This window comes from Aquarana catesbeiana, linkage group LG02 (assembly GCF_042186555.1).
Source record: "Aquarana catesbeiana isolate 2022-GZ linkage group LG02, ASM4218655v1, whole genome shotgun sequence".
Taxonomy (NCBI): Eukaryota; Metazoa; Chordata; class Amphibia; order Anura; family Ranidae; genus Aquarana; species Aquarana catesbeiana.
In genome coordinates this window covers 604,991,892-605,012,699 of record NC_133325.1, presented here as the reverse complement: position 1 = coordinate 605,012,699, position 20,808 = coordinate 604,991,892, and the positions used below count along the sequence as shown (strand labels likewise).

At 41.5% G+C, this 20,808-nt stretch overlaps 1 protein-coding gene across 2 annotated transcripts in view; it reads right to left on the bottom strand.

Annotated features, from left to right (window-relative positions):
- The window catches only part of SRPX (sushi repeat containing protein X-linked), a 166,434-nt gene that overhangs the window by 45,336 nt on the left and 100,290 nt on the right, over positions 1-20,808 (bottom strand). Inside the window, exon 2 of one of the 2 annotated variants that reach the window (XM_073616347.1) lies at positions 17,225-17,290. The exons of the other annotated variant lie outside the window; for it this stretch is intronic. Coding sequence (XP_073472448.1) covers positions 17,225-17,290 — 66 coding nt within the window. The remainder of the gene's footprint in view (positions 1-17,224; positions 17,291-20,808) is intronic. 2 annotated transcript variants of the gene reach the window in all.

The following is a 20,808-nucleotide window of genomic DNA, read 5'->3' as shown; positions in this document are numbered from 1 at the left end:
ATCTGTTTAAATCACCCTTGTTGATTGTCTAAATTGTCCTCAATAGATCCAGGGCAGGAAAAAAACAGCAACAGAGCCAAACCCTTTTCATGCTTTAAGAGCAGCTATCTCTGTGATAAGGATCCTGTCTTTTCTGTCCTCTCATGAAAAATTAAGCTGGATCCTTACTGATCTAATCAAAGGGAGAGGGGCGGGCAAGGAGTGCACAAATTCTCAGAAGATTCTCTGCCATGTTGGTGGGTGGGGCTTGCTTGAAATATTCTCCAGGCAGGTAACAAATGAGAAATATCTGTAGGTTTACTAACATCTGTTACATCTATCAATGCATTAAATTAGGAATAAATAATTTCCTTTGTGGAGTAAATTTGGCTCTATACAAGTAAGGTACCAATGATAGGTTAATTCAGTTTTGGCATGTTAACAGAAATACAGAAGGACAGTTAGGCTGGATTCACACCTATGCATTTTTAGTGCTTTTTGCATTTTGCAGATTTGCACAACAGAACGTGTTCCATAGGAAATCATGTTAAATGGACTGTAGGGCAAATCTGCAAAATGCAAAAAGCACTAAAACTGCATAGGTGTGAATCCAGCCTTACATTCTGTTTTGTTTATCAACAAAGAACAAGTTCAAAAGGTAAGTACACCTTCATCAAACAAAAAAATTGCCTTATCTGCACAAGCAGTTTTCTTATAAGGTTGAACTAACCCTTTATTGCAGTGGATTAATGCAGAAACAAACCCACCAATCTAAAGTGGAAGTAAATCCTTTTATCCTTTACAGCAAGGGTGTCAAACTCAATTTCATCGCAGGCCCCATCAGCATTATGGTTGCCCTCAAAGGCATATCTGTAGTCTTATATCTGTAAGACTAGATGTCCAGAGCACCCCCATTCCCCTTACATCAGATGTAAGGATTCCCCCCCACCATTAGAAGTCAAGAGTCCCCCACCCTCCATTACATCACAGTGCACCATCCTTACCTTGTGCTGCTGCCGGAAAGAAGCTGGGGGTGGAGCTGGAAAGCAGAAAGTGCAGGGTCTGGAGGAGGACTACATGAGGGCTGGAGTCAGCTGCTGGAGTCTGGTGAATGCGGAGACCAGGTGAGGCGGAGACAAGGGGGTGCTGCAGATGCACAGAGAGGCTCAGGATCCATAGGAGGAGTTCTGTTCTCCTGTCTGCTGCTGACTGCTGAGATGGGGTGGGGGTGCACATGAGGAAGTGCCGCAGGGGCAGGAAAGGTGCGAGGGCCACATGAAATGGCCTGGTGAGCCAGATTCGCCCCCCCCCCAGGCCTTGTGTTTAACACATGTGCTTTACAGCCAAGGAAGCTGCCATCAGCCTCTGTTTGATATATACAGTTGCCATACTGCTGCACATGTAATCGGTTCTGACACCAGGCATTTCATAACTTAAAATTTAAAAAAGCTGCACTAAAAATACTCGATGAATATGTCCACAGAAAATGGCATGGAAACAAGGAAATCCTTTTAAACTACTTGAAACCTTGAAAACACCGTAGTGTGCACACACAAACAAGAAGAGTGCCCAACCATCGTAGCTGTAGATTCTGCTTACCAGGCAGCAAGCTTAAAAGGCGGATGGCTATAACCCTGCCTAGGCACTTTAGCTTGTAGATGACCACAACAGAAATGGTGAATCAGATGGTGCAGATCGCTCCCTCTATCCCGCTAAAGTGTCCGTTACACTCAATTGGATGCTCAGGAAAAGAGAAAACTGGCCATAGTGTAATATAGTCTAGAAATCATTTATTAAAACAAGGTATTGCACTTACATTTAAAAGAAGATAACATCGCTTAGAAGAATGCCGGCCAGCACAAACAAAACGGAGCCCGTCCTCCTACTCGCTCGATCGCGTGGTGACGTCACTACGTGTCTTCCTCTAGACGTGTTTCGTCATCAGCAGACGTTGTCAATGGGGAGCTTTAGCGGGATAGAGGGAGCTTGACAGTTACAGTTCGCTTGAGAGCTAAGATAAGCACGCTAGTAACTCTAGATCAAACAGAGGTTAAGATGGCAGCTTCCTTGGCTTTACAGGATATGAGGGTTTAGTTCCGCTTTAAGACTCCCGCTGGAACTGGTTATGGTGTACGGGATTTAAAAACATGTCTGCTCACGGGGTGAGAACCTTGCTTATACTCCAAAAGATAAAGGAGGACGGGGCCCCCGGTCTACTTCTGTCGAGCGACTCCGAGAAGGCGTTAGACAGAGTGGACTGGGGGTTCATGTTTCAAACACTAGAAAAAATGGGAATAGGTCCAAAGATGTTGAAAAGAATAAAAAGTCTATATAGTCAACCAAGAGCAGCTATTAAGATTAATGGAGTTCTCTCGGATTTCTTTGAGATGAAGAGAGGGACAAGACAAGGGTGCCCGTTGTCCCCACTCCTTTTTATTCTATCCCTAGAGCCGCTCCTCGCAACAATTCGCAACGATCCCGATATTAAAGGATTTAAAGTGGGTAACGAAGAGCACAAGTTATCGGCATTTGCCGACGACGTGCTCTTTTATATAACTAAACCTGAGAGTACACTGCCAAAGCTGATTAGAACGTTTAAGCAATATGGAGAGTTGGCAAATTTTAAAATTAATATTGGAAAATCTGAAATCCTAAATATAAATTTAAGAAAAACAGAAGAGGAAAAGCTGAAGAAGGAGTTCCAATTTATATGGAAAAAAGAAATAAAATATTTAGGAATAAAATTAGCTAATTCCCTAGAGAAAATATATAAAAGAAATGATATCCCCCTACTGGACGAAATTAGGAAAGAAGGAAGAAAGTTACAGAGCAGGCCAATATCCTGGATAGGATGCATAAATGCTATTAAAATGTCTTTGCTTCCAAAAATTACGTATAAATTCCAAATGTTACCTATTGGACTACCATCGTACTTCCTCAGAAAGCTTAAAACAATGTTAACAAACATTATATGGAAAAACAAAAAGCCGAGAGTCTCCTTTAAGACACTAAGACAAGAGAAAAAAAGAGGGGGTCTGGCAGTGCCAGATGTTTTAACATACTACAAAGCTATAATCTCGTCACGAGCGATAGAATGGGCAAGGGATAATCAAGAAAAAAGATGGGTGAATATAGAAAAATTTTATTGTAAGGCACAGTTGGGGGTAATTATGTGGAATCCCCCCAACACAGAACGATAGATGAAAAAACACATTTGTTAACACGGGTAGTATTAAGGATGTGGGACACAATTTATAAGCAGTTAAACAAAATTTACAACTCACCGTTATTAAGATTAAAAGATAATGAGTTTTTTGCACCTGGGAAAATAAGTGTAGGGGGGAATTGGATAAAGAAAGACAAGGTGGAGCTTAGGGAGATAGTAAATAAAGGGAAAATTAGGACACTTCACGAGTTAGAACAGAACACAGAAACATGGGTGATTAATGGATGGAGGTACTCACAATTAGAAAGGTTTGTCAAAAAGGTACCACAGCCAATAAGGTCAGGAGAAGAACTGACGGGGCTGGAAAAATTATGCACTTCAGAAAACACAAAAAATACTATCTCAAAATTATATAAATTAATATTAGTAGAAGACGAAACAGAGATACCCACATTCATTAAACAATGGGAAAAGGAGCTGGGAACACAGAGTTAAACACGATTAAAAAGATTCTGAACCTTACCCATAGCTCAGCAACAGACACAAAAACAGCGGAGATTAACTAGTGCTTAGTGAGGTGGTATGTAACACCAGATAGGGCCAGTAAATATCAAAAAGAGGTGTCGGCAGACTGCTGGAGGTGATGTAAGGAGGCGGGGACAATGGCACATTTATGGTGGAGGTGTCCGATAATTTAAGAATATTGGGAACAGGTATTAAGCATTGTCAAAGAGATTACTGGGAGAGAGGTGAAAAAAGATCCATGGTTGGTGCTCTTCCACGGCATCGATGGGAATGAGAAACAATATAAGGCATCGTTGGTGCCACACTTAATTAACGCAGCAAAAAGGTTAATCCCTAAAAATTGGAGGAAAAAAGAAAGTCCGCAGATATGGGAATGGATAAATGCCGTGGAAGAAACCTATAGCATGGACAGGATTTATGGTAATAGGGAAGAAATGTCTGAGGGGAGAAAAGACAAATGGAAGTGTTGGAGAGAGTTTAAGAAATCATGGAGTTACGCAGAGAAAATCAGGATCTAGCTGAGTTATTTATGGAAGGGGTATTGCACAAGGGAGGGGGGGGTGGGGAGGGGGAAAGGAATAGAAAAAAAAAAAATCAGGGGATACAGGGAATTGAGATAATATAATAAAGGTTGAATTTTTAAATATTAACCCTAGAAGGGAGAAGGAAGGAGAGGGGTTATATAAGGATAAGGGACTATAATATATGTTGGGAACTGTACCCTTTCCATCCCTTGTATTTTTTTATATTGATGTGAAAATTAGCCACAGTGATGTGAAAAATGGAATAATAGAGACGTAAATGAACGGAAAAGTTGATTGTTGTCTCGCATTCAAGAAACTGAGTGGCAAGGGAAAAAAAAAAAAAACATGTCTGCTGGGTTGGGACAGCTAGGATATGATGAAGTATTCTATGTATGTAACATGGTGATGGTCTGGTGGTGTGAGAATTCTGACAAATTGCTGCCAAGGAGTATAGCTTTATGAAAGTCATGTATTCATTGCTGTTGCCAGGTGCTGGACTACAGAAACATGGAGCAGGAGACATTTCCCTCTTTACAATAATTTTACTTTCATTTTCTGCTGTTATGCTGAATGTTGTCTTGCACTCCTCCAGTCAACAGAGGATGAACTATAGCCAGAAAAGCATATGAACTTCTATGTAGAACACTAAGGATCATGGGTATTGTAGTCTGAAACATCAGTCACAGAATGAGATTTATGGACTTTTACAGTACAGTGCCTATAGGACATTCAAGTGGAAGGGCAGTGGTTTAACAGCTTTTACCAGACTGTACTGGAAACCACTTCCTCTTTGCAGGGCAGGAGCCGAGGTGTGCACATCGATCCTGGTGCACACAGATTATCCATGGGGCGTGTGACCAGAGCCAGAGACCGAGACCTGGGGACAGAGACACCTGGGGCACAGACTACAGCAATTACATCTGCATCGTTGCCGGAGGGAGAACAGAGCATCCCCTCATCCTTTACTTCCCACCGCTGATCCACAGAGGCATTCTGTGGAGAGACTGAGGGGGTCCCCCCTTCTACAGTGAGAGGTTACTGCAGCATCCCAGGGACTGGTGAGAGAGCTAATTGCTCATTGCTGATACTGCTAACAGGGACTGAGCTACCAAGAGCAGGGCACCAAATATACTCAACCCATACTACACTTATACTACACTGTATACTGAACTTATTTCAAACTTAGATGGCACTTATACCAACCCTACACCGCATTATTCTGAAACCTTTACCACATCTGAACCACATCTACCTCGCAGCTGTGTCAAAACTATACTGTACCTATACTGTAACTATACTGCATGCAGGTTAACTGGGATTATTGTTAGGTGCACCAGTACTATTAAAGGGTCCCAATGTTAGCGGCAGAAGAACATCTCAAAGTAATTACCCTCCTCCGCCGCAGGAAGATGTAGCTTAATAAAAATGGTTTGGATGCCACAACTGCTATACATCCTGCACAATTCGCCAGTCTGGATAGGCAAGAAGTGGTTTAAAAGTATTGATAGCCTCTTTAGAGAGTTGATTTGGAAGGGCAAGCAAGCCAGGATTCGACTTCGAGTGCTTCAGCTTCCCACACGGGAGGGGGGTTTTGCCCTCCCACACCCCGAGCGCTACTTCTTAGCAACTCAGCTACAGCAGCTGCTAGGATGTGGGATACCGAAAGGCGGCACCCCCAATGGCAAATTGCTATTGCTAAGTACTCCACATAACACCCTAGTTGAAACTCTAGAGGCGGATATGTTCCATGACAATTATCCAACTATCAAGCTGCTAATTAAACTCTGGAAAACTGTCAAGAAAATGATGGGATATGAAGATCCAACAGTTTATTCTCCTATTTGGAATAACCGTAATTTACAGGAAGTTCTTAAAATAGGTACCTTTGGGGAATGGGTGAATCTTGGCATCAGAAGGCTAAGCCAGCTTTATAACGACACCAAGCTAAAGAGTTTCCCTGAATTAGTAGGGGAATTCAAGCTACCGCGGAGTTCCTTCTTCCTATATCTCCAGCTAGAACACGCTCTTAAAACACAATTTAAAGCTCAGACTCTGCGCTGGGAAGAAATGCTTCTATTTCAGAGCATAATGCAGGTAAATCCTACTAGGGGTCTAATCTCAAGAATTTATGATCAATTAAGTAAACCAGACAACAGCGGGGGAATGCTCTATGGACTAAAAGCCAAATGGGAAGAGGATATAGGAGGAATGACCCAGGCACAATGGGCGAAAACCTTGGAATTGAGTGTACAGGTCTCGGTGTCCCCTTCACAGCGGCTATCTCATCTACTCTTGTTGAATAGAGCCTACTATACACCTAAGAGGCTTTTTAAATTTGGGAGAAGGCCTAATGATAACTGCCCCAGATGTCAGAGCTCGGGAGACCTCATCCACATGCTGTGGAGGTGTCCCAAATTATTTAGATACGGGGAAGAAGTGACCGGACTTGGGAAGTATCTTTGGCACTATAGTAGTAAAAGAGGCCATAACCTGTATCCTGGGACATAGAAGAGTTCTGGGGGAGAGACTGAGCACCACACTGGCCATCACGCGGGCCTTGTTTCAGGCTAGGAAGATGATAACACTAAGATGGCAATCAAAAGACCCTCCCTCGGTGAAAGACTGGATCTCTACTATTAATGATACTCTGAGTAGGGAAAGAGTGGAGTACATAAAGAGAGGCAACCTTCAGGAATTTGAAAGCATGTGGAAGCCATGGCTAGAGAAAGCAGGAGGCCCCTAATAGGCAAGGCGTAGGATTAGACCAAGAGAGGGGATTAACACAATTATATAGGTAACTGAGATCCTTGAGGACAAGGAGCGCTATAGCGAAGTGAATTTGGCGCGCATATTTTCTTTTCTTCTTTTTTTTAGTGTCTTATTTCTTGTTTTCTTGTTTTTTCTTATTTTGATTAAATAAATAATCTAGATGGTTGCAGGTTAAACCTTGAGGGGGGGTGGGGGGGGGTTGATTTGGGAATAAGTAAACTTTTTGTGAAATACTGGGCAGCTCAGCAAAGGACGGGCATGGGGAGCCCATAAGTCTTCTATTATATATCCCCTTCCTGCTTTTCCTTTATCTTTTTTATATTTTTACTTCTTTATACGAGTCCCTCTAACCTCGAACCTGGCCCAGAAAATGATAAAGTCCCACTTGCCACTGGGCTTTAGAGTTACTACAGATGGAGCCTAGGTGTTGGGAATAAGGGAGGACTTGCTGCTAAAGTGATACATTAAAGTATTCAGAGGGTCGATTCAAAAGGAATAGAGGTAATGCATGTTCCACTATGATGTAAACCAGAGAAGGCGACAGTCAATGAACATCGAGCTGATTTTGCCCTCTGCTTATTGGTTTCTGAAGTGGGAAAAAAAAAAAATTACCCTCCTGTAATAATGATTCTGCAAGTTTCCTTTGTTCTCTGCCCCCTCCTCTATCATTGTCGCTGTAGGGAAGTGTTCTTTTGTACACTGTGAGGTTGTTTACATTCATGCCTGGTACCTACCATAGAGTTCTTATTACAAACAAATTCTTCCTGTTAAGAGGTTGTTTCCTGCCCCTGAGTAAGCATCTTTGTATGTGAAACGCGTTAGCTATTGCTATCTCCTGTCTGAGTGGATGACTTTTGCTGTTTCTATCATGGATTGAATATGGAATAAAGATGATCATTTTTCAGAGTGCAGCAGTCCGGGATTTTCTTGTTCATGCCCCTGATTAAGGGTCAGGAAGCCCCTCAAGGCTATATATGTGGATGTCTTACAGGAAGTGAAGAGATAATGTGACCAGCCATATGCTCTGCAAGCCAAGAGGTGCTGCAGACTGATTTTGTGCTGTATCGATCCATCTATCCATCCTTCTAGGCTAAAAAGGGACAATAAAATATGCAAGTGTTACTGCACTGTGTATCTCACTGTTTGTTATATTACTGTCACTCCTGTGTGGGAATCAGAGATATTGTATCTGTTAAAGGCTTCTCTGATTCGCTGAAACTTTCTATTTGCATACTGCAATATACTTGGGCTATACTCAAGTGTGTGAGAGCAAAGCTCTTTTTAATATAACCTATCAAGTGACTGGTATGTGTTAAAGTGTATATCTGCCAATTCATAATTTAAAGCAACAGTGTCCCTTTTTGGTCTAGGGGTATCTAGCTAGTATTAGCTTAGGGAAAGGTAAGCAGCTCAGGATAGGGGCAGGATAGGCTTCAGGTGGCCATTTAGATAGGGAGCGGTACGGTAGCATTGGTAGCCTATAGTCAGGTTAGGGACCAAGAGATAGGCTAGATAGGCCTAATTTGCCTTGCAAGTGGCGTGTTCCAGACTCCTTCGCCATTGGTGTGTTTGTCTGTACAAGCGCCCTCAGGAAGCCACCGCTCCACAGATGTATCAGCGTTTGTCCTCTCAAGCCGGATTATGTTACACATTGCAAGCCAGCTAACCGGGGGCCCCTGCAACTGAACTGTGTCACAGTACCTAATTGGAGGTATTGGTGTTAAAGGCCTTTAGTGATATATATCCGGATATATAGATACATATATACACTGTTCTAAGTATGTGCATTCTTCCTGTTATTGCTTTGGTTGTATGTGTAGCGCTGGTAGATTTGCAATCTACCATCTGATAGGTAAATTTAGTAAATTGCTCGTTAGGGGAAGTTAGATTTGCCTCTGTTCGAGCTTGGATGACGTTGCATGTGTTTCCATACTGGGCCGGTGGGTGTCGTTGTTACTATCGGCTAGTGTTGGAAAGGCAACGTGTCAAAGCGTATGGATGCTCTTCTGTACCGGAGACAACTCGGTGGAGGTGGTCCTCCGAGTGGGATTCTGGGAGAGGGTATTTATGGGACAGACGCCATGTTCTAGGGTTTTTCTACAGCCACCTGCTGGCCCTCCTGGCCGACAGGTATGCGTTAGAGTGCTACCTCGTGGTCCTCCGTTCCGGAGGCCTGCGTCGCTGTGGCGCATGGGTGGGCCCAGGAGCTTGTCTGGGGCCTACCACAGCAGCCAAGGAATGGTCCTGAGCTGTCTATCCAGAGTGAAGAAGCTGGACAACCGAGGAGATCCCAGGGGGGGACCCATCATGGAAGGATCATGCAGAGTGCTGGTCTGGAGAGGGGCCTGGTGACTCGGTTGGAGGACGTATCCTAAAGTGACTTTACATCATAGTGTTGCCAGGTTGGCTTAAAGGTTCAAGCACTGTGACTGACATTCACCGCAAAACCAATACATCCTGTGGCAGAGGATCGTACGGATTCATCCCAAGCAAGTCTGTGGCAGAGACTTTTGTTCATGCTACGTACTGGCTGCTAGGCAAGTGAGAGAGGCCTATCCAGGCGAGCAAAGAGTGTGTCCCACAAGGGGAGCGCATTCTACTGTAATATTCAACTCCAAAGGACACTTATCAAGAATCCTACAGAGAGGTATTTGAGCTTCCCTACAGTTTCCCTTCTGCCTCTTTCCTGCTACTTCCTTCGTTAATTGTTCAATAAAGCATTGAAAACGCACTCAAGTGTTGGTGCTTGTATCGTCCAGAGGTAAACTCAATGGAACCCTAGACCCGGTGCTGGTGAAACAGAGGGAAGGAGAGTGAAGGGAACAAGCCCGCATAAACCAGCAGCTCCACCGAAAGTTATTGCTACATATGTAATGCCATCACTTTATCATATATAAAGTTACACCAATCACCTGCTGGTATGTCTGCATATCTATACTCTTAGAAATCTAGTGTGGGTGTATTAGTACTACTGCTGTCATTTATTGTGGATGAGTTAGTAGTTATTGTCCTAGAAAGGGATCATCTCTACATACACTGGAGCCTTGTCCACCGCCATAAATGCGCTTTGACAATATAGTTCCAGCACTCAGTATATTAAACATTACTACTGCTCACTGCTGCACTTGAGGTGGCCTTGCTATTCTTTATACTGACCTGGACAGACACGTAATGTCATCTTATGCCTAGTCCTAACTGTTAGTTACTTTGTGTACTAAATTGTGTTATTACCATTGTTAATCGATTTTATGCGTGCCTAGTTATCAGCCACATTGGGTGATAATATGTTAGTTTTGCCTCTACTACCTGGTTTGGTTCCTGTTTTCTTTGATATAGCACTACTACTGGGTACTAAGCATTACTCTCAGTGATTTCCTGTGATATTTTATGTTTGTACACTCAACCTAGTGTGTTAGAGGGGCTTAGGTTCTTGAAGAGGTTGAGGAAAAGAACAAAGGCCCCATCCTAATCAGCGTCTCCTACGGGGGGTAGCACTGCATAAGCTAATGTAGTGATTTACCACTAGTTATGGAAAGCACTAAACTTAGTTCAGGTCAACATCCAACATGAATGTATATGACACTGCCAGATAAATGTGATCTGTTCTAAAGGCCATATGTTTTTGCAGAAACATATTAGTACGATTTTTTATCCCTCCTGAAAGCTCTGAACAAATATATGTATTGCTATAAAACAATGCTGACTGTAGTGGAAAATATTGAACACCTGTAACCTATATTCATAGGACTGCTAGGCTAACTGTGATCATTAGGGATGGCCTGCTGATCAAAGGATCTCTTTTATGTTTGCCAAATTTATACAAGCCTTGCACACAAACAAGAAATCAGCTGCGGCACATCTGGTTTGCATGATGTTATAATTTCATGTGGAATGATATTGGAGGACATGATCTGATAGCATTTAACAAAGTACATTTATTAGGAAGTAGGAGTTATTTTAACAGTATTCGGTATTTTATCTCTTGATAGTTTGCTCTTAATTGTGATTGCACAGGAGACACAAGCAATATAGGGGGTTATTTATGAAAGGCAAATCCACTTTGCACTGCAAGTGCACTTGGAAGTGCAGTCGTTCTAAATCTAAGTGGTAGATCTGAAATGAGTGGAAGCTCTGCTGATTTTATCATCCAATCATGTCATATTTATTATTATGGGTTTTTTTTCATAGAAATCCCCAGCTTTTAGATGATGTGTTTTGAAGATTGGTGCTATTTTTCACCTTGCTCCTGGACTGTTAAATTTAGCAGCTAATACCTTGAGATATAAAGATATATATATTTAATTGAGATATAAAGATATATATATATATATATATATATATATATATATATATATATATATATATATATATATATATATATATATATATTACTTTACTCCTAGACTGTTGATTTAATTGCTTGTAATGTTATTACTTATTATTATTAATATATAATATTATAGATCCATGAGTTAATTTTCACGAACAAAGTTGATGATAGTTATTAAATCATATGAATTTTTAATGAATAACATGCTGTACATTGCCTTGAAAAAGTATTCATACCTCTTGAAATTTTCCACATTTTGTTATGTTACAACCAAAAACGTAACTGTATTTTATTGGGATTTTATGTAATAGACCAACACAAAGTGGCACATAATTGTGAAGTGAAAGTAAAATGATAAATGGTTTTCAAAATGTTTTACAAATAAATACGTAAAAAGTGTGGCATGTATTTGCATTCAGCCCCCCTGAGTCAATACTTTGTAGAACCACCTTTCGCTGCAATTACAGCTGCAAGTCTTTTTGAGGATGTCTCTACCAGATTTGCACATCTAGTGAGTGACATTTTTGCTCATCTTCTTTGCAAAATAGCTCAAGCTCCATCAGATTGGATAGAGAGCGTCTGTAAAAAAGCAATTTTCAAGTCTTGGCACAGATTCTCAATTAAGTAGTGAAAAATGTAGCGCATAGCAATTATACACAAATATCGTGATACATGTGAAAAAAAATGTGAATTATTAAATAAACTCAAAAGTCCATGTGAAATAATTGTCCAAAAATAAATGTTGAACAAAATCATTGCCTATATCGTAAATTAATAAAATACGGTAAGTGAATGTCCAACTGTGTGAACAAAATAATCAAATACCGGATGGTGTGGATCCCAGAGCGGTGGAAATGGGTATACAGCTCCGTCCGTGGAAACAACATCAAGGGGGAATCGTCAACAACTGAATATCAAGTAAATGCTCTTACCAGATCTGGTGGACTCTACTGTCAGCGACATAGAGTCATCACGGCAGTATGTCACACAGGGCAGGTGTGTAGATATCCAGATGGCTCAGATCTCTAGATGGAATCGGGGGGGAGCCGGGAGTAACCTCCAAATCAACCGCCAATCCAAGGAACATCAAGGTTCCTTGGATTGGCGCCCCCAGTTGAAGACCCTTTGGTCGAAACGCGTAGGGCTGCTCTATCACTCTCCATATTGCCCTTATTTTATTTGTGATCACCATTTAATTGTAATTGCTTTTTTAGAAATAAAATACCCCTTTTTTACCTGCACTATGTGGAAGCAATATTCTTTTCTCCACATATTATCCTGATGAGAGTGGGTATTCTGCCCTGATACACCCACCATCAAAGATCTAACCTTGACATTCCTTGGATTCCTTGGATTGGCGGTTGATTTGGAGGTTACTCCCGGTTCCCCCCTGGATTCCACCTAGAGGTCCGAACCATCTGGATATCTACACACCTGCCCTGTGTGGCATACTGCCTTGATGACTCTATGTCCCTGACAGTAGAGCCCACCAGATCTGGTAAGAGCATTTACTTGATATTCAGTTGTTGATGATTCCCCCTTGATGTTGTGTCCATGGACAGAGCTGTATACCCATTTCCACCGCTCAGGGATCCACACCTTCTGGTGTTTGATTATTTTGTTCACACAGTTGGACATTCACTTATTTTATTAATTTACGATATAGGCAACATTTATTTTTGGACAATTATTTCACATGGACTTTTGAGTTTATTTCACTATTCACATTCATTTTGCACATGTATCACGATATTTGTGTATAATTGCTATGCGCTACATTTTTCACCACTTTGTTGTTTTTTTGTATATCACATTGTATGTAGCTGCTTATTTTTTATTCATTTGAGCTCAGCGCAGTGTTTCCATACATATTTCTATACAGATTCTCAATTGGATTTATGTCTGGACTTTGACTGGGCCATTCTAACACATGAATATGCTTTGATCTAAACCAGGGGTAGGCAATCTTAAAGAGGTGGAGATCTACCTGAACAACATGGGAGAAGTCAAAGATCACCGGGCACAGTGTCGCCTCCTCACACCTGGTTTAAACTTCTAATTGCTATATCACTATGACACTATCACGTGCATTGCATGGCAATCAAAGGTTTAAATCAGGTGGCGAGGAGGCAACATATCACCTCCTCACCACCTGTCAAATGCACTCAGATTTCTTTTCAGCTGAGCAGCAGTGCCTGCTTCACTTGTGAATGAGCCCTTAGTTGCATTTGGCAGCAGCACCCTTAGGGCACATTCACACGTAAAGTTGGGGGTTGGTAAAACCCTGCGGTTGAGTCGCAGTTGGAGTTTTGGGAGCTCGGAAGTTTTGGTGCACCTTCAGAAAGTGCACCAAATCAACACGTTTTAATAGAAGCCTATGGCTAAGCACAACAAACCCACAGGAAAGCTTCAGGTACACTTCACTGCACCCGTGGTGTGGGTAAACTGCAGCACATCAGTGTGAAAGCAGCCCTATACTATTATGCCCAGTGTATTGCTTCACACTGACCTGAAGATCTCTTCTTTTCTGCTGCTGGCACCACTCTGGAGATCGCTAGGTGGGATAAGAGGTGGGCTGCAATTGGTATCACTATGCATGAGACAGGAGACAGAGGAGACATCGGCTTATGGGGCTCTTGCTCCCTACTACTGCTCAAACTTTACAAGTAGTCTCTCTGCATTGCACTCTGTTTGATGCTCTGGGATGGTTGGTCAGCAAGCCCAGGTCACAATCTACCAGCCACCCGTCTGCGATCCACTGGTAGATCGCGATCTACAGGTTGCTGACCTCCGATCTAGACCATTCTATTGTAACTCTGGGTATATGTCGAGGGTCGTTGTCCTGCTGGAAGGTGAACCTCCTCCCCAGTCTCAAGTCTTTTGCAGACTCTAACAGGTTTTCTTCTAAGATTGCCCTGTATTCGGTTTCATCCATCTTCCCATCAACTCTGACCAGCTTTGCCATCCCGCTGAAGAAAAGCATCCTCACAACATGATGCTGCCACCCCCATGTTTCACGGTGGGGATGGTGTGTTCAGGTTGATGTGCAGGGTTAGTTTTCCATCAGACATAGTGTTTTACTTAGGCCAAAAAAAATCAATTTTGTTCTCATCTGACCAGAGCACCTTCTTCCACTTGTTTGCTGTGTCCCCCACATGGCTTCTCGCAAACTGCAAACCGGATTTCTTGTGGCTTTCTTTCAACACTGGATTTCTTCTTGCCTCTCTTCCGCAAAGGCCAGATTTTTAGAGTGCACAACTAATAGTTGTTTTGTGGACAGATTCTCCCACCTGAGCTGTGGATCTCTGCAGCTCCTCCAGAGTTACCATGGGTCTCTTGGTTGCTTCTCTGATGAATGCTCTCCTTGCCTGGCCTGTCAGTTTAGGTGGACGGCCATGTCTTGGTAGGTTTGCAGTTGTGCCATTCTCTTTCCATTTTCAGATGATGGATTGAACAGTGAGATGTTCAAAGCTTGGGATATTTTTTTATAACATAACCCTGTTTAAACTTCTCCACAACTTTATCCCTGACCTGTCTGGTATGTTCCTTGGCCTTCGTGATGCTGTTTGTTCACTAAGGTTCCCTAACACACCTCTGGGGGCTTTACAGAACAGTCTTATTTATACTGGGGTTAAATTACACACAGGTGGACACTATTTATTAATTAGGTGATTTATAAAGGCAATTGGCTCCACTAGATTTTAGCTAGGGGTATCAGAGTAAAGGGGGCTGAATACAAATGCACCCCACACTTTTCAGATATTTATTTGTACAAAATGTTTAAAACCATTTATAATTTTCCTTCCACTTCACAATTATGTGCCACTTTGTGTTGGACTAGCACATAAAATCCCAATAAAATACATTTACGTTTTTGGTTGTAATATAACAAAATGTAGAAAATTTCAAGGGGTATGAATACTTTTCAAGGCACTGAATGTTAACCTGTTTGTGTACAATATACACTAGCATATATTATTTTTATTGTTATGATCAAGTAGAAAAATTCAGATCCCTAAAATGTGTCAGGGGATCTTCATTGAGAGCTGGTTCACAAAAGGGAAACCCGTTTTCAATTCGCATAAGTGTGAACCCAGCCCGACAAGGTGTGAGGAAATCTCCCTAGTGGTGACACAGATAGCATTAAAAATCTTTCAAAAGCTCTAAACGTTTCCTTCTCTATCCAAAACAAAATAACAAGTTTTGGTTGCACTAGGGCTTCAATTTCTGGTGCCTGGACATTAATCTTATGCTCTGGACATGTACAACAATTAGGATAAAGCGCAGCAAACAAACAACTCCTCTTTTTAATTAGATGTTGTTTAGAAGAGTTTGGTTTGTTAGCGCAATATCTACTGTATTTATAAGTTACATCTAAAAAATACAGAAAATAACGTATTTTTTAAGGCTTTTTTTTCAACTTCTTTATTGTAACTGCCACTAAAAAGATTTCATCTTGTTTACTTAGCAGCTGTACTTCCTAGAGACTCTGATACAATCTAATCTTGTGGGATTACTTGTTATATTGTGCATTTCTTCAACTCAATGCCAACTGGGGATACATTTGTTATATGTGTGGAACATTTTTTGCGATTCTCTTCTTTCAAATATATGAAAATAGCGGAACACAGCATAATGAACAGAATTGATTGTTAAGTACAGCACGCTAACCGTTCTAGTACAGAGCAATCTTGTCTGAAATATATTGAGCACTTATGTATGTGTGCTTAAATGGGTTTTCTACTCTGCTCATTGGTTTATCTAGCCCCCCTTGAATTTCTTAAAAATTAAAAGACAATAATGCTAAATCATGCAGATTACCATTTTCATTGTATTGCTTACATTAATTGAATCTAGGGCTAATATTGCCTCTAGTGGCCCCCATATATGTCTCTTTACTAGGGTCTCCTCTTAGGCAGGCCATAGATGGTGTGATTTTTTTTCTTTACTGCAATCATGGGTTGCAGGAAAGAAAATTGCTTGATATTCCCATCAACACAGTGAGTGTTGATAAGGAAATCCCTCCCGTGGAGCTATTGTGTTTTCCCGGGGGAGCGTGGCCCGGGAAGCCATCCCTGCCAGTAAAACACAGTGATTATTGCTATCAGCTATAGCTATAGCCTCTGGCAATAAGTGCATGCTGAAAATCCGACATGAATGTTGTACCCAAGTTGATCGATGATTCAACTTGGGTACATTCAGCCTGCCCATAGATGGTTTGTCCCTGCTGAACCATCTATGGCCAGCTTTAGCATTTTAGCACTTTCCAGACCCGCTGTGACCCCTGATGGGCACGTCCCACTAACACTTATATCCACTTATATCCTCTTAAATGGTCAGTCAATGGACATTATGTGGTGGCTAGGCCAGAAGCAGTTGAGTTATCATTCTCTGGAGAGCAGCAGTGTGGAGAGAAAGTGTCCATAATTGTGGGCTCAAGAACCATAGTAAGCCTAGATCTCAATGTAAAATAGTTATTTCCTGAGAAGGAGAAGTCAGGAAATCTGGGAACCCTGTGTGGGTGCCCTGCTGCTAAGGGGAAACCTGTGGAGCCACAACACAGAGAGAAAATTTCCATAAATGTTGCCTATAGCATCTAAATGTGAAGAACAAGATGTACAGTAGAGGCTGTAAATGCATTACTTAAAATGTAAGAGTTTACTACTGGTATATGTAAGGTACAGGGGTGTAAGACAAACTACCCTGTATATGGAAGTGCCCAGAAGACAATTAAAAAATATACATTTAAAATATGACATAAATATGGAATGAAGTAGGAAAGAACAACCTGAAAAAAGATAACATGATAAATAAAACAGTTGGACATTTGTGATGGTTCTAAGTATGCTGCAGATTTCTGGCAGGTCTTAGTAAGCTAGAAGTAGTTTAATGACAGCCAATCAAAGCATGCAGATTAAGCAAAGCATTCACCTCTGTAGCGGTATCTAGAGTATGCATATACATCCTCATCATCTTCCAGTGGTGAATACCCCGATCCTAAAAGAAAGGAAATAAAAACATATGGCAGAGAAAAAAAAATGTTGAAGCAGCGGTGAAATTAATAAGATAAGCAGTGTTCTTAGAAATTATTATAAGCTAGTGCATTAAAGGTTATTTCAAGCAACATTTTTAGTCTATTCTTTATCTCCTCCTCTCCTACTTTTTAAAATTATTTTTCAGGGAGTGCTACCTAGATTTGATAGGCAATGCGGGTGTAAGTTCACCCTACCCCTCTTCCACCTGCAACCTTATGCCACTCTTTTAAACAGAATGAAGATTGTCTTTATAGCTGAACTCCAGGCAGGTAAAAGAGACCTTCATTTAATCTTGTGATTCCTGTATATACCTGCACAGTAAGAATCTGACTGGATACTACTGCATAGTAGCCAATCAGCTTCTAACTTCAGCTTGTTCAATTAAGCTTTGACAAAAAAAACTGGAAGCTGATTGGTTTCTGCACCAGATTTTGCACTCTCTAGTTTTAGTAAATCAACCCCAGTGATTATGAAAGAAAATCCCAAATTTGGAGTAGACACCAGAACAGGAATAGAATGGAAATTTCCCAATGGGGCACTTTCCCCGGAGACCTGGTTATTACCAGGGATTCATTCACTTTGAAGGGACTTCCTCTTACTTTCTGCTGTGGCTATGGGACAGAAAAGTGAAGGGAAATCTCCACAATGGGACAGAGATGGAAAAAAAACATGACAGGAGTAAAACCCCCCTTACACTATCCAAAATGAAAAAAATGTTTTGCCTGTAGCTCTACTCAATGGAGATTATGCCTTCAAATTGCTTGGGATTCAAACATCACCTAAGATATACTTAATTTTTGTTTTTTAGTTTACCCTTTAACCATGACAGATATGGTTGGGGCTGCATTGGTGGACTGCATATTTAAACCCAACCAAACATATACTGTATGAATGGAGGAACAGAATAAGGGCTGAACTGGGTAAACTTTGGTTAGTAAGTATCCAAGAAAAATGGGGGTTGAAAAGTAAATTCCAGACTTTTGGCACCTACTGCAGTACTCACACAGCCAATGTGATATTGCATCATGTTATAGTTTAGTATACTGCATTTAGCATTATTTATTTTTCATTATATCAGAATTATAGTAAGTGCTGTAATATAAAACCAGTTAAAGTGAATTGTTAATTCATTAAAGTATTTCCATTAAAGCCAAATCTTTTAGGGTTTTGCAGCTTCACCTGTAACCAACAATCATTCGCATTTTACATGAACCCTTAAAAAGCATAGAAAAATAGCTACAATTATGCGATACCTCTTTATTGTTAACAATATCGTCTTCACCATTTAGTGACAATCTTAATAGCTTTATAGATCCCTTGTACACAGGCCATTGTTTATGACCCATAATTAAACACAAATGTACAACAGTAGTAGTTTATGGGCTAATGATAGTATTGATGAATGGGGAACACCACATCCTGCCACTAAAGCAAATCCTTTCAATATTAGTCCACAATTGTACAATTAGGGGCAGTCAAATCATGGATAACAAAGAGATAGACTGGAAGTGATTTATAATAAATTGCTTTATCTAGCATAATGTGAACGTTTGGTCAGATCATGTACACTAAATCATTTACATATTCTGAGCAGTGAAAGCATTTAAAACAAGTTCTCATTCATCCCTGTATCTATAAGCATTGAGGAAGAATCTATTTAAGTTAACATAGGAACTGGAATCTAAGCTTTTTTTCTGTAGAGAGCACATCTTGGCAACTTACCAGTCCTCTAATGTAAAGAGATAGCAGATTTTTCTAATCTGTTAGGACCCTTGAGCATTCGGTGGGTATGTGCAGTGTTCAGGCCACACTGCCTGAAGTCTGTCAAAACCTATAGCAGACTGCGCCTGAACAGGCTGAATGCTGTACCGAGTGGTACTTGTGTGTAGTACCCATGCATTCAGGGACAAATGACCATTATGCAGGTCTTCTATGTTCCAGGCATTCGCCCCTGAACACAAAAGGGCACTAAACATGAGTACCACTTGGTACAGCATTCAGCTCATCCAGCAGCAGCCTGACATAGACTTTGATGACTGCAGGCAGTGGGACTGGATGCTGCACCTGTCCTGAGAGCACTAAATCTCCAGGAGGGAATGTAGAGCAGGGTCCTTATAAACCAACTGAAACTCAGAGCTTTTGTTGTGCACTTTGAGAATGAATAACTTCACATTAAAAAAAGCTAGAGAGATGAGTAATAACTTGTTTAAACACCTTTTTACTGCTTGTCACAAATGTAAATATTTTAATGTTGTCAGGGCTAGGCTCTTGCTATTTACAGCTTCTTTTCTTTCAGTGCACAGAGGCTGCTCAGCTATCAGTTAATAAACAGCCACGCTTTGTTTCCACAGTGACACACCTGGTTACCATTACCTGCCTCAATAGTCCAGCCTACAGCCACCCCTTATGGCAATATAAACAGCTTTGCTCTTTTTCTCCATGCCCTTGTGTGGTCTATGATCTACAGTGTGTTCCTTGTGTGTGACTTTGCCTGGCTGACTTCTCTTCCGATACCTGTTCCTGTTTTTGCTTCTTACTACGCTGACTTATGGCTTCCCGACCTCGGCTCGTCTGATTACCAGCTCTGGCATCCAAACCCTGGCTTCTGTTTTTGACTACATTCCTGAACTGTGTTATTTTTGCCATTTCATTAAGAGTGATTTTAACTGCATTTTCTGTCCCTGCCTGGTTTGTGGTTCCTGACAAATGTCAGGAACCATAAACCAGGCAGGGACAGGTGCACTTTAACTCTTAGGACTACAAAGACAAGCCTTGATCATGCTAGTTTGTGATCAAGACAAATATGAAGCCCCCTTGAACCGACTTTAGGGAAAGGGAGTCTAGACTGCTGGAAGCATGGCTTCACTGTGGGTGTGAACCTAAAAGGGAAGTTAAGTAGCTCCCTTAAGATTGGCTACAAGGCCTGAGGTGACTGGGTGGAGCCTGAACTCTAGGAAAAGGCTATGCTGAGGCACATCCAACTGCTCTGAGGAGATTCAGCTGTCACAAGAGTTGTTAGGTGAGTATCCCTCCTCTGTTCCCAGGCCCCTCACTACAAAAATCTCACAGGTGCTCTGATCCACAATACTGACTGATCCCCAGCCCCTGCAGGGTCCCTAGTACTTCAGTCAGACATTGGATTAGTACTGGAGCCACTGGCAATGAATTTGCTGTCTCCATTCCTAAAATCCCCACTCTGCCCACAGCGCTACAGGATCATTTATATAGCCCTGATCTCTCCTATAATTCATGGACCCCTGTTGCTACCCACACCAGTGTCTCTCAGTCATCACATTCCCTAAAAAAACTGCTGCTCGGACCAGAAGGTGTCTCTCCTCTACACCCAGCAGGCTTCCCCTATGCTTATTCCTGCATGGGATGGGGCCTTTCACCACAGCTACTGGCGCTGATGGCGCTTGCTCCTCTCCTATTTTCACCACTCACTCCTCTGCCTTCAACCTGTGAAGACTTTTAATACAG